We start from the raw sequence: 14216 nt of genomic DNA on the forward strand, positions 1-14216 counted from the left end.
CATAGAGTATGCGTGTTATACTTCATGTTTATTGTGCTGTGCCGGCATAGCTGACTATCTTCTGTCAGATCGGGAAGGTAATGCTACCAAATGTGAGGTAGGATTTATTTTTCTTCTGTTTCTGATTAATCATCAGAAAGCTCTTTGAATTCTGTGGAGCTGATTAAATTGATTTGTCATCAGTTCTGTTGGCAACAGTAGAAACATTTCCAAGTGCTGTGTCCAAAACTACTTGAATACTCCATTCGGGAATTAAGAATATACAGCATTATAATGTGTCACCAAAGTAACCGTTCCTTATTTTAGTGCATAATTGATGTATTAAAATACTTGTTTCACAGGATTGCTGGTTTTGATGAGGTTTATATCACATTTTTATAATTCTTAGGAGAGCTTATGGCAATGCTGGGTCAGACCAACAGTCCTTCTGCCTACCGTCTTGCCTCTCTGGAGTTACGGAATGAGTCTAGGAACTGGGCAAGCATGCAGCAATATTTTCCAAATTTACAATATGCTAATGGAAAATCATCTAGTGCCAGCAGTAATAGTACTTTTTTCATTTGGTAGCCTTTACTTCGGAAGTCATGGATAAGTGTATTAGCAAAGTTGCAATTTGAACTAGTGCAAGCTTTTATTTACAGCATCATGTGCATTTGCAAGGGATACATAGTTAAGAGTCACCAAACTGAGTCAGACCATGGGTCCCTCTAGCCAAGTGCAGTCTCCAGGAATCACCAGCTTACTGCCCTCTGCATGTGTGCACTTGGTTTTGCTTATCCTTTCACACCCCCCACTTGTTCATCTGCTAGAACAGTGCTGCCTCTGCTCAGGAAGGTGAGAGTCACCAGCAAAGCTGGTAAAACTCAAGGTGCATTGCTGGGAACAGTACTGCCTGCAGGAGGAGGAAGGCTGTCCAGCGAACAGCTACAGCACATGCAAGACACTTCTGTTTTCTTTGACAGTATTGTGGGTATTGAAGGGAAAATGTTTACAAACCAGGGTGGTAGTGTCCACTTCAGCAGCCCTAAAGTTCAGGTGACTGACTGCTGATGCTTTCACCTTCTCCAGCTGTGCAGAGAGAAAGTAGCTGCCAAATGCTTAACAGCATCTTAAACCAGCTGGGAATCACCAGTGTGAAGGGTTGGAAGGGGCTGGCAGAAGCCCTAACTGAGCAATGCTTTCAGTAGGAAAGCACCAGTAAGATAATAATAGTGAAGATCTGGAGACTGTTGAAAACTTTGGTTAAGCTTCAAAGAATAGGGCAAACTTAACTAGATGTTGCTTTCTGAATAAGGTTAAAACTTGAAAAAAAGCTTAATATCCAATAAAACCTGAACCTTCAAACGTGAGCAGATGCCTAGGGAAGAGTGGGAATGGGGCAAGCATATATTGGTGGTTCTTCTGGTATGTATTTTCAGGTCAAGTATTTTTTTGAGCCAGATGTGATTATTAAATGTATTCAGTATTCTTTAATGGCTTTCTGTTCTCCATATGTACCTGGTTTTCCCCAAGAACTGCTGCAAACTCCTTGTGAGATGAGATGGACATGTAGAGTTCACAGATGGACTGGTGCAGAAAATCGTAACTCTGCATGAGATTCTGCATACTTGCTACTAACCTTAACGGATTGCAGGTTGTATGATATCACTGGAGAACAGCAGTACAGTTCCTCTGTATTTCCAGTAGGTGGATGAAAATAAATTGTCTTATGGTATCTTACACTTATGGGACACCTTTAGTTTGATTTTTAAGATAAAAGAAAATTTGAGGTGTGTTGGGAGGGATGGAAAATGAGATAAAAGATGATCAGATTTAGCACAGCCAGAGGATTCTGGACGGGTGTGGTCTGACTTTGGTTGCTTTTTTTACACTTGCATTCTAATGAGAAAAACTATCCAGTCTCAATAAAAGTAGTTGAAACTGTGCCTCATGAGGCTATCTGAAGAAGTAACTGGAAATAACAAAGACGGCTCTAGAACCTTGATCTTGCAAGAAATTTCTTGTGGAACTTTAAAGACGCAAACAACCATGTAGAGACCAGTTTTATCACTCCGCCCTGCCTAATGCCTGTCTGTTTTGTTGCTGTTTCTGAAAACAGATGGGATGGGAAGCAGTATCATTCTGCTAGTCATCTTCTGTTGTACCATCAGTAACTTGATGTGTTTCATTAGCCTTCTATATTCTGAAAACATACTTTGTCTGACTGGTGTCTCAGTAAAAGGAAACTCTACAAAATAATCAGAAAGCAATCCTCAAAGATGGAAATATGGAATTATGGAATACGGAAATATGCTTCCAGCATCATGATTTGGAAGGCCATAGGACTTCCCTTCCTCCTTGGTAGTTCAGAGCTGGTGTGTCACTGAACTGAAGTCACAGTGGACGGTCAGTGTCAGGTTTGTACACACAAGGTTTGTGGTTTAGTACTGTCACATTCTGAAAAAAATCCCTTGAGATAGACTATGTCAATGAATATTTATATCCATCAACTTGATGATTAGATAATTTGTCATAATATTGTTGGTGTAGGATTTGCAAGCCAAGGCAATGAAGGGGTGCAACAGTTTGGAGCCAAACTAAAAGAAAACATTTGAGTATTGAAGAGCGATGCAGATGATTGTATTCCTTGTCCTGGTACATTAGGTGGCAGTATTACCGAGGCTGTTTGTCAGTCCAACTTCATCCAGCTTGGGTACTATAATGTATGGGAGTCTGATTCTTATAGATGTGAATTCAGCTATTTTGAAAGAAAACACACTTCCAAATAAAACTAGGCTTGAAGAAGTGCTTATTCACAAGTGAAATGCTAACTAAAAGGTGGCGCAGATCAATTGGACTAGACACTATAGTGAAGTTAGGGATTGAAAAGATCTTTTTTTTTTTTTCCTAGCAGTTAGACAAAACTTGCAGGTTTTGGGCTTTCTTGGTGGTTTTTTTCTTTACACTGAGATTAAAAGCTGGCAGGAGGAGGACTTACCATACAAATTGTTATTGTTGGGTTGTTTTGTTTTGGATTTTTTTTGGAGATGAGAGCTTGACAGCTGTTAAATTACAGGCTGACATCATTGAAATAGGAAACTTTCTTAGTAATGTGGTAATATAGCACGGTTTTAACAGGCATACTGTCTTTTGTAGAGTTAAGAAGCTTTTCTGTAAAAGAATAAAAAACCAATCTAAATCTACTGCATCTCTTGTTAAATGCTTTTTTGCATCTTTATGTACCTGATAAAAATAGCATGTTCTCAGCTTGCTTTGAAAAAAGACAGACTTCAAGATCAGCCATTGTTTCCATGATAATGTCACAATATCATGGACTAAATGCAGTGTTTGGGCTGGAAGGAAATTGCCGACTCTGAGCTCTGAGGCTCCAAGATAGTATGAACACGTTTCTTACAAGCCTCCCTTTCTCTGGAAGATCAAATTGTAAGGTAGTGACCTCTGTTGGAGGAGTTACGGCACTGCAAAAGGCTTTTGAGATGTCAGACTTCAAATTGCATTTGAATGTAAATGTCCTTGACCTAAAAAAAGTATTTTTTTTTCTGATGGTTGCAATGTAATTAAATTAAAAAGAGCATTATGCAGAATTAAATTAAGAATTAAGCTAGAAAGCATGTTAAGCTTGTATCATTTTAAAAGAGGAAAGTATCTCTAGCTATTTTTTAGCCCCAGGTTCACTCTTGGAAGAACTGTGCAATTGAAGGGTAAATCAGAGCAGATTTTTGGAGCATAGTCTCTCCCTTTTCAATACAAGTTCTGTTTTAAAAATAAGAGTAATCCTTCCAGACAAATTGGGTTTTATTCCAGACTTGTGTGGGCACACTTAGTTATTTTATTGTAGCTCCTGTCAAATGAGTTATTCAGTGTCAGCTGTGCCACTAAAATATTCCCGAATTAACAAGGCTTTAAGACTGCCTCTTCTAAAGGAACTGTGGATTCTTCAGCGCCTTTCCCTTGATTTCCTCTAAGTGGAAAAATGGACTGAATAAACACTGACCTGACCGTACTGTACAACTCTGGTTTTGAGGAATGTGAGCCTTTTTTCACTAGACTGTTTTCCCTGGCAGGCCTCCATTTTCCTGATATGACAAGTTTTGAATTCGGTTTTGTTCAGAAAGGAGACCTTATTGATGATGTGTGATCTCAAAAAAAGTAACTTCAGTTTCAACTAAAACAGTTTATTGTATCAAAGTCAAGTTTAGCCAAAAGGACTGACATCAGAGGCAGCTTTAAGCAGCTTTTAAGTAAGCTGAATACTTACTTTCCTATACAAAAACATTTTCTATCTGGCAGTAGAAATTGTTTTTCCACTATTCAGGTAAGATATTGGTGATTGAAGCCCCAGGAATTCGGTGGAGTTGTTTTTTGGGTTTGTTGTTTTGGGTTTTTTTGGGGGTTTTTTTTGGCTTACATATCTTTTATTCTTCTTATTATGATTCATTTGCAATTAGTGGCTTGTGGAAGAATAACCGCTAGGTGTCAGGAGTGGAAAGCAGTGCACAGATATTTGCATAGGTTTAGACTGTGAAGTATGTCATAAAAGTGGATGTAAAAACTGATGAAATCTTATGTTTGCTAGAACAAATTGTCCAGCAATGAATGAAATAGCGTGTTTTCTGCAGAACTGGTGACTGGTGTGGCACTTTGTACATGCGTTTGATTCAGCAGTTAAATGTCAGTATCTGAACTGCTTCCTTTAATATTAAATAATGTTACTATAGCTATGATCAGTCCTGATAATGAGACCAGCTTATCCTAAATCTAACTTGTTTTAAGCTAATAGCACCAGTTCTCCTTCCTAAATCTAAAGCTGATTAATTTCCACGTGTTGGTCTCTTTTTTTCCAGACTCTAAGTGATAACTACTATTTTTCACTATTACCTCAACCATTATTTCTTGTCTGGACAATGTATTTTAGTACTTTGGGATTTTGTTTAATGACATATCTTTATTACTTTAAACACCACTAATATCCATAGTAGGAATTAGCATGTGTCAGAGGGCATTGTCGTGGTTTAACCCCAGCCAGCAACTAAGCACCACGCAGCCGCTCGCTCACTCCCCCCGGCGGGATGGGGGAGAGAATCAAAAGGGTAAAAGTGAGAAAACTCATGGGTTGAGAGAAAAACAGTTTAATAATTGAAATAAAATAAAAATGATAAAATTATAACGAAAAGGAAAATAATGGAGAGAAGTAAAACACAAGAAAGACAAGTGATGTAAATGAAACAATTGCTCACCACCAACCGACTGATGCCCAGCCAGTCCCTGAGCAGTGGCCCCCCTGCCAACCCCCCCCAGCTTTATATGCTGAGCACGACGCCATATGGTGTGGGATATCCCTGTGGTCGGTTGGGGTCAGCCGTCCCAGCTGTGTCCCCTCCCAGCTCCTTGTGCACCCCCAGCCTGCTCGCTGGTGGGGTGGGGTGAGGAGCAGAAAAGGCCTTGTCTCTCTGTAAGCACTGCTCAGCAGTAATGAAAACATCCCTGTGTTATCAACACTGTTTTCAGCACAAATCCAAAACATAGCCCCATACCAGCTACTATGGAGAAAATTAACTCTATCCCAGCCAAAACCAGCACAGGCATCTACGCTTCTCTAGCACTATTCAGAAGAGAAATAAATGTGCATTAGACTAGGGAAAAACAAGTTTGGATCCAAGGAAAATGTTATGACTTTCTGAAAAGAGTGATTCCCACAATGTAGTTTACAAGCCTGTTTCCATCTCTGCAGCACTCTCTGGCTTTTAAGGTTGGGGGCAGATATATTCTCACTGCCCGTGAAGCTTAACTGCTTCATCGGGGGAGAAACCAACACTGGATCCTATAGGCTGTCCGCCCTGTGATACCATGTGTTGCTAAGGGCTGCCTTGGATTCCAGCTGATGTGGGCAGCCACTATTCAGTCTTCCCCCCCTTCGTGGCTAGATACCATAGGCAGAAAATGTTCAGTAAGCCTTGAAACAATTGCCAGGCTGATAGGATTATCATTCTGGAAAAAGAGTATAGGGAGACATTCAGCTGCGGTTTTGTTTATGTGTTAACACTGTGGTGTTACAGTACAATGTAAGACTTTTAACGCTCTAAGTGTTTTTTTTTTTCACTTGCTATTTTACCAAAATATCTCTGAATCAGACGTTTATGCCACACATACATGACCAATTGAAAATTTAAAACTCAATTCCTGGAAGAAAATGTTTGCTCTTCCATTAGAAGCTCTTTCCGTATAGCGCTGTGCTTAACTTCTCCCCCTCCAGGCTCCAGAGCATGGATGTGAGGTGTTTGTGGAGTCCCGCTTTCATACTCCGGATGTTCCTGTTCAGTCTTAAGCTTTATTAAAAGTAGTCTTGGGAAGAGCGTATGCTTTTCCAAAAAGTGTTCTGATGTTTTCTTGAAGCAGGCATTCTTCAATGGTCACAAACACATTTTTTTTCATCTATTTATTTAACTCAGGTTTTTTAACTAGTTTGAAAGCGTGCTATTCTTCCAGTACAACAAAGCAGACTTAAAAATGTCACTTACAAATGTCTTGGTAGTATTTTACCTTTAACAAGAGTGAGTTTTCCAGCTGCTCACCACTTGCAAGCAAAATCCTTGTTAATGTACAGTTTTTCTTTCAGGTGTGAGAGGGAGAAATTTCTTTAGTGCTTGGCTGAATTTAGTTGCATCATGTTACTTCTATTAAATTTCCCCTGGGCTTAGCTTAGGAAAAAAAAAAATACTGAAATGTGTCAGGGATGTTTTCAGCATGAAGGGCATGCGTGCAAGGCTTGTTTTGAAAATATGCCTTTGCTTTCCGCTTGTCTGATCATGACACTACACGCAACATCATACGACCCCATAAGGCTGTAATGGGCCAAATCATTGTAATCAAATGTGGCATTCTGTATGTCTTCCTCTGCAAGTAGGTCAAGTTTAAACCATGTTCTTGGCTCGCGCTCCGATTTCCCATAACCTGCTCCACGTGGCTCGAGTATTGTGCTGGAGTACAGAGCATGCCAGGAGGGATTCGTGGCAGCTTCACAGGGACAGTCAGTTTTGGGACAGAGACTAGTGGTCTTTTCTGCTCTTGGTTTTCTGATGTTGAATTCGTGGCAAGAGAAAATTGCAGTGATCTCAAGTGTGCTTTTACTGAACCTTACACTGTCAGTTTACCTAATGAGTTACCTTTGGATGCTACACTATAAAATCTTCAAATCAATAAGACCCCTGGGAGAAAAAAAACAGTTTTAAAGTTTTGAAGTGTACTTTGTTCTGAATGAGAATACCAAATAAAATGGGACAGAGGTTGACCATCTGAAGCTGTGTAAGAACACATAGGTAGTAACCTAAAACTGTACTTAAGGCTGGGCATGTGAATATTTTGATGTTGGTGATTGCAATATGCAGAACTCTTCTTGATAAGGATTGCAACTTCAGTGTGGAATTTGTTCCAGTCGCATTGGAATAATTGCGGGTCAAAAGGTGTGTTACCACCCACAAAAGTCACCGCCAGTCAGTGTTCTTTGCCAGCTGTTTGGCTCTGGGACAAAGCCCAACTGCAGGATATAAAACTCAGTGGGTTGTAGTACTTGCTGTTGAATTTGGTCATTATGCAGGCTCAAATCTTTCTTGACTTGGGGCTGAATGATGTGGCAATGTGCTCAAGAAGGATGCAGTTAGTGCTGGAAGATATCCTTGACTAGACAATGGTAGCTCAATGTCAGGGCTAGTTAACTGAAACCACGGCTGACTTTCTAAAACAGTAATTCTGCTTACTTCAGCTGAAGTTGTGGACTTCAAAGGAAATCAAAAGCATGCTTGGTAAATCAGTACTGAGGGTGGGTTAATTACCAAGGTAAGTCTTCATAGAACTACCAAAGTCTTCCATGCTCGTGATGCTTTTAAAGGGCATAAAATAGCAGAAGAGGTCCCTGAAGATATCTGTAACGGCTAGTTTTGTAGAGTGTTTCTTTTACTACATGCAGATTGTCATCCTCTTTTTAAAATTAGAGCCTGTAGTGGGCCTTCTTTCATGTGTTTTGGGCCCAGCAGAAACGCAAATGACGAGCTATCGTGAATAAAATAAGAATCTCTGGTAACTAATCTGGATCTGTCAGGAGCCTGATGCGTCTCTGAGCTGGGTTGCTTTACTCTAGATTGGTCCAGGTATTCTGCTGACATAGCAGCCTCTCAGAAAGGTCAGTTTTCATCTTCCCTTCTCTAAGGTTCCACCTGAGTGCAACAGGTCAGCTCTTCTTGAGGACATGGTTTAGTGGTGGACTTGGCAGTGCTAGGTTAACGGTTGGACTTGATGATCTTAAGGGTCTTTTCCAACCTTAACGATTCTATGATTCTATTCCTGCTTAGCTATACCTTTGGAAGCAAAATAACATACAGAAGTGTGAGCCATCTAACCTGAGCAACTGCATGTTGGCCTACAGCTGCTTCCGTGCACCTGGGGAGTTCCACACTGTGACACCTCGGTCTCGCTTCTAGAAGGCCATTTCAGAGCTCAAGAAACTAGTGCTTAGCCTTGCCAGAAGAATAAATTCCTGTCTGTCAGATCTTGCATTTATTACCTTGAATGCGAAGGAGAAAGTTTCTTCCCAGGAAATTCTAGATCAATTTTATCATCTCAACTTTTGTATAAATGTAGTTTTCAAGTTCTTTTTCTAGTTTCTTAAAGCCTAACTTTTTGGATTACAACTTGGAAGAATGGTCGTTTTCACAGTTCTTAAAACACAGCAAATCTGGTATTAAGGAATACTTGAGATCCTTAAGCAACTGTTAGAATTCATCTTGATACAAGTTTCAAAAATACTGGGTTTGTCCAGCTTCTGCTAGATTTCCATTCATTCCATAAAAGCTGAATATACGGTGAATGTTTTGCTGCTGAGAAAGCAAATGCGATCGCGTATCTTGTATGCAAAACTGTGACGTGACTAAAGGTTATCAAGATTTTTCAGTATGCTGAATGCACGAGGGAAGAGGTCTGTTATGAACTTTATTACGAACAAGTGTTCATGCGGCTTTGTATTCATGTAAATTGAAATGTATTCCTATATCACGTTGTCCTCTTGTTGCTGTCAAAATTGAATTAATCCATTCTCATCATCTTCAATTTCTCTCCTTTTCTGAGAGAGGCTGTTCACTGAACTGTTACCATTGGGTCAGTTGCATCTTCTGCTTGAATTTGTTTCACATCTACTGTTTCATTGTAGTGCCAAACCTTTTATTGTGCTTCTCTATTTGTTAAACTCACTCCCAGAAAAGAAACCATATATTCTTATCAGCACACTTCTCTGAGTGATGAAGGTCTGAAAGAAGGTATTTGTATTGCAGAACTGAGTCCCTGACGCCTTACTCATTTTAGGAAATGGTAGGGATTCAATCAAACAATCTGTTCTGCAGTGGCTGTATGCTCTTCTGTAAACTTATCTTGAAAATATTGCAAGCCTATAAGCATGCCCCTACTCTGACCTTCAGAAGTAATGTTATCCAATATTTAAACCACATGCATGACCCTGTAAACTCTTAGGACACTGGTTAATATCGAAACAAAGGCAAAACCTGCATAGAGGCATTTACGTGAGGTATTGAAAATATTTTGGTGGAGGAGGGGATGGTGCAGCCAAAGAGCTGAAGCGTGGCAGTAACTGTAGGTGTAGTTAGAGTTCTCTTTAGGCAGTTAACACCATTCACTGCTACGTGTTTGCTACTTGCTTGTTAACATTGGAATTGACATGTAATACATTGTTTGGAGTTTGAAGTTTGGTTTTTAAATCTGAGACTACAGACTCAGTCAGCATTAGGCAACGTGTACTTTTGGCTTTTTATTGCCCCTGTTGAAAATATTTGTTTAAGAATGCCTCTGTATTTCAGCTTTTTCCAGAGTATGAATATCCTCGTGGTTGGGGAGTGGACTGAAGTGGCTTTTTCAGTCCTGTGTTACAGAACATGCTTGCGAGATTGGAAGAGTAGTTCCTCTGCTTTCTGATGTTGCTTGTTTACACAGCATTGGTGCACGTGTAGCATTTGAAGAGCTCACTAAGCTATGGAACAGAAAGCTCTGGAAAAGCTGCCTCTTTGAAGAAGCATGTTTTGATGGATTGATCTTTAAGATAAATGTCTAATCTGGACACCCTAATTTAAAACTTCCTTAAATAATGGGTGTTTCTCATAGGCTTGGAAATCTGATGAGACTTTCCAGAAAACTAAGTTCAAATACTTAGGAAGCGGGACTTGCATTTTCTGGTGTTTCAAGGAGAAAGCTGAATGCGTAAAAAAGGAAGCGTACACCTAGCGATGAGGTTCTATGCAGAATCCACTGTGATCAGTTGGATTGCACTCAAAGTCGCTTTTCTAAAAATCTGGATTTTTAACTGTTGTTTGGTCATTCTGTAGAAGTTGTTGGAGCAAAGACTAATGTAACTAGTTGTTGGAGCAAAGACTGAGTCATTTTCAACACTCTGGGATTAATTCCCACTTCCTTTTCTAGCTCTTGTTGCTTGTGTGATGTATTGCTGAATCTTGTGGATCCTGAAAAATAAATCACGTGCTGTTCTTCATTTGCTTTCCCCTCACACACGAGTTGTGTTTTTCTTATGGAACTCAAGAAATCTGGCAACCCTGGTTCTGAAAATTTGTTTTGTCAGACAATTTGTTTTGACTTCACATTGCTTCTATTTTCTTGATTCCTAATAAATTGATAATTCTTACTGTCATGCTACCTCTCCATGTAAACATCAGTCTTCAGTAAAGGTAAAAATCAGGAAAAAAAAGGGCATATGCTGCTGGGTTGGTATAGTTACACCAATTTAAAACTTGATTTTTAGATCGTATGCTTGAATCCAGATGTCAGACTGTTGATGGCTTATTCTTAAATAATTTGAAATCGGATTTTTTGGTAGTGTTTTGTTTGTCTTGCAGTGGCACTCCAATGAACTCCTGATGTTTCAGGGCAATGGTTCTTAAGTATGTGTTCAGCCTCTGTAAAACATCAGAGGGTCCTTGAAAAGGCTGCATTGTTATGAAATTCATTTTTCATAGTCCTACTGAAGGGACCAATTTCTGAAACTTATTATAACATTTGAAACTGTTTCGTTAATTTATCTGACCTAGATTAATCTAATGACTATTTAATTTTTCTTCCACTTTTCATTTCTTTTAGCTGGGATGTGACAGCAAACATAAGAAGAACTGTTGAAACTTGATTATCTCCTTTTTTTGGTTTAACTCGTCACTTTACATGATTTGACAGGAAAAACTGTTCATTGGCCACAGATGACTACTACTAAGAGACTTTCTGAAATTTGGTTTGAATTATGGATGGGGAGTAAAAATCAGGCTTATGATGACATCAGTTCCATTTGAGGTTGCTTTTGTCATTAGCAATAATGGCTTTGTTGGCTGTGGGTTGCTGCAGTTATGCAAAACAATTGCTCAGTCATCATACGTAACACAATTCTTTAAATGTATTAACAAAGATGAAAAAGAGCCAGTAATTCAGATCTTTATTTTTGTCAAAGCTGTAACTCTCATTTTTTTTTTTTTCAATAATCACTCCTCCCTGAGAAGAAGGGGAGTGGAAATGCGCTATACAGTGCACATTTTCTGCCTCCCACCAGAAGGTGATGAATCCGGTGTGCAAAACCCAACAGGAGCCCTGCTCTGGTGAGCCCCAGGCGTGTACTTAAAATAGGAAATGGTTATTGGAACTAAATTATTTTGCCATTTTTATTTTTAGGTTTGCTGGCATGGGTAATCTCATTAAGGTGCTAACCAGGGACATAGACCACAATGCAGCACATTTTTTCTTGGATTTTGAAAGTAAGTCTCTCGGCCCTTCACAGCTGGTGCATTTAAAATGGTAACAGTAGGGTTGCTTATACCTGCTGCAGTGAAGGCTAGGGGACTCGGTTGCAAATCTGCAATTTGAAGAAGTTGCATGTGTTTTTTCCCATTCCTTTTTTTTTTTTTTTCTTTTTTCCCCTCCAGTAGTAGCTAAGCCACCATCATGCTACTGTGTAAATTTTCTTTCCTTGTGCTTAGTCATTTTGGGTCTCTGTGGTCAGTGATGTCCATCCATCTGCCTGCAAATCAAGTAATCATAAAACGAAAAATTCTGTCAGTATGCCTTAGTAATCTGTGCTGAGCAGTTGTTCACTGTAATCCTATCTTATACAAGCGTGAGTACTAAATCATTCCTGGTCCTGGTTTGGTCATTCATGGTGCAGTTAATGTGCATTTTTTACATCCAAAAGTCCAAAGTGAAATTGTCTGAGCTTCACGAATGTTTTAGGCAACTTGTGCAAAAGATCTGTGGCATACTTGTGTTAGCATTTTCTGCACACTGAAATGATGTATCTTGATGCAGTTTTCTATAATGGCTTTCTGGCAAAATTATAAGGGCTGAGAAAATTCAAGCTCTTTCCTGCTGTTGTCCCATCAGGTGAAAAATCTGTAGCATGGCTACCATGTCAATGTTTTCAAATACGGTACTTAGCCCTCAGCGTGGTACTCCTGCTCAGGACACTGGTGCTAGGGTGTACCGGGACAGAATTAGTCACTGGCGATGCCTTCCGTTGGAGTTCTGCCCCTTTCTCGAAGGGGCGGCTGTGAAGATGTTGGTGACATAGTCACACTCCTTCCAGGAAAGCTGCATTGCATCTCTGGGATCACCGGCTGTACGTCCTCGAGGTGGGGGTCTCCCTCCACCCATCAGGGCGGCAGCCTGAAGAACGGGTTTGTGCCTGATGGAAATCTCTGGTCTTCTTTACCCCACCGCTTCAATCAACTATATTTGGGCTGTTCCTTCTTATAAAAAGAAAATTTTCTTTTCTCTTATTCTTGTCTTGGCAGGTACCTTAACATGGGGAACCTTCTAAAAGTTTTGACATGCACAGACCTTGAGCAGGGGCCAAATTTTTTCCTTGATTTTGAAAGTGAGAAGATGATTTTATATCTCTATTACTCTTTGCCTGCAGTAGACTGCATTTGTCATGTACTAAATGTATGTTTTCACTTTGCCATCCTTCTAACAGCTTTGCATGCCTGAGCTATGGATAATTGTTCGGCAAACTTTTGTCGACAGCAACAATGTATTTTAAAATAACCTCAGTTTCTAAAATGTAAAATTTTTATTTTAGGGAGGACTTTAAAATTATATTTTACTATTGGAATCTGAAATGGTTCTTGTTTTTAAACCAGAATTCTGTTTGCTTTTAATCAAAACTTTAAAAAGAATTTGAATTATTTGAAGACTTACTGAAATTGCAAGGAGATACCATGCACCTTAAAGGAAAGACTGAATATGAAACCTGATTCTTTCTTCACTTCCAATGTGCCACTGCATACTGAGTAATGCTACATATACAGATGGGCTCACAACAGCTATTCATAGCTCTCCAACATCATCACGTTCAAGGTGTATATGTGAACCTTACTTGATTTGGCATTGAAATTTGACAGTTAACCTCATCCCTCCTTAAAAGGAGGGCTCAGAGTACAGAGACGAAATTGCTTTTGAAAAGAAGAAACGTATAGCTTGTCTGATCAATGCCAAGCCTTCTGGAAGGTTCACGTATTGTTAGTTTTTCTGCTTTTAGTTTTTGTTGCATGACATAATATAGCCTAAGAATGGCAGGTAAGTGTTGTTGGCTGCTGCTATGCATGTTTAACTACTTTCTTTTGGGATATGCTGTTGCTTTACCCAGCTGCACATGAGCAAGCATAAAATAAGAAAACTAATGTTCAAGTGCATTTTGATCATGTAATAAAATAAGATGGAATAGCATAACAAAAAATCTATGAAGTATTGTGATATGGATAATTTGACATTTGTTATGTCGTCTTTTCTTCCCCCAAATTATTTTTCAGTTGTGTTTGATGAAACAATAGCAATTAGTTATATTAGTTCTAATGTGAAAGTGAATGCTTGTTTTTGCTTCAGTGATGTTTAAAGTTCTCAAAATCAACAGTACAGGATAAGGGTTTAATCAATTGTCTCTTCTGAATATATTGTTATTGGAAGATGATAGCAGTACAAATTATTCATAAAGGGAAGATAATCAAGGGCTGTGTTTAAAAAATCAGAAAGCAAAACTGTTGTTTAAAACCACTTCAAAACTCACATATCATCAGAATAAGTATGACTTAGTGAAGTAGGGAGAACTGATATGGGAGAACATTGGAGTTGTGAAGCTCCAGCTTAATCTGCAAATACTGACCATTTCATTG

At 39.3% G+C, this 14216-nt stretch overlaps 1 protein-coding gene across 7 annotated transcripts in view; it reads left to right on the plus strand.

Moving 5' to 3' along the window:
- CYRIB (CYFIP related Rac1 interactor B) overlaps positions 1-14216 on the plus strand; it is a 102166-nt gene that overhangs the window by 71977 nt on the left and 15973 nt on the right. For 5 of the 7 annotated variants that reach the window (XM_082312582.1, XM_082312581.1, XM_082312585.1 and 2 more), the window contains one exon: positions 12840-12922. In XM_082312582.1, the coding sequence (XP_082168708.1) occupies positions 12850-12922 (73 nt within the window). In that variant the 5' untranslated portion in view covers positions 12840-12849. Of the gene's footprint in view, positions 1-11728; positions 11808-12839; positions 12923-14216 lie in introns of those variants that run through there. The other 2 variants (XM_082312586.1, XM_082312587.1) reach the window with 2 other exon arrangements.

The sequence above is a fragment of the Platalea leucorodia genome (genome assembly GCF_965183815.1).
Source record: "Platalea leucorodia genome assembly, chromosome: 1".
NCBI lineage: Eukaryota > Metazoa > Chordata > Aves > Pelecaniformes > Threskiornithidae > Platalea > Platalea leucorodia.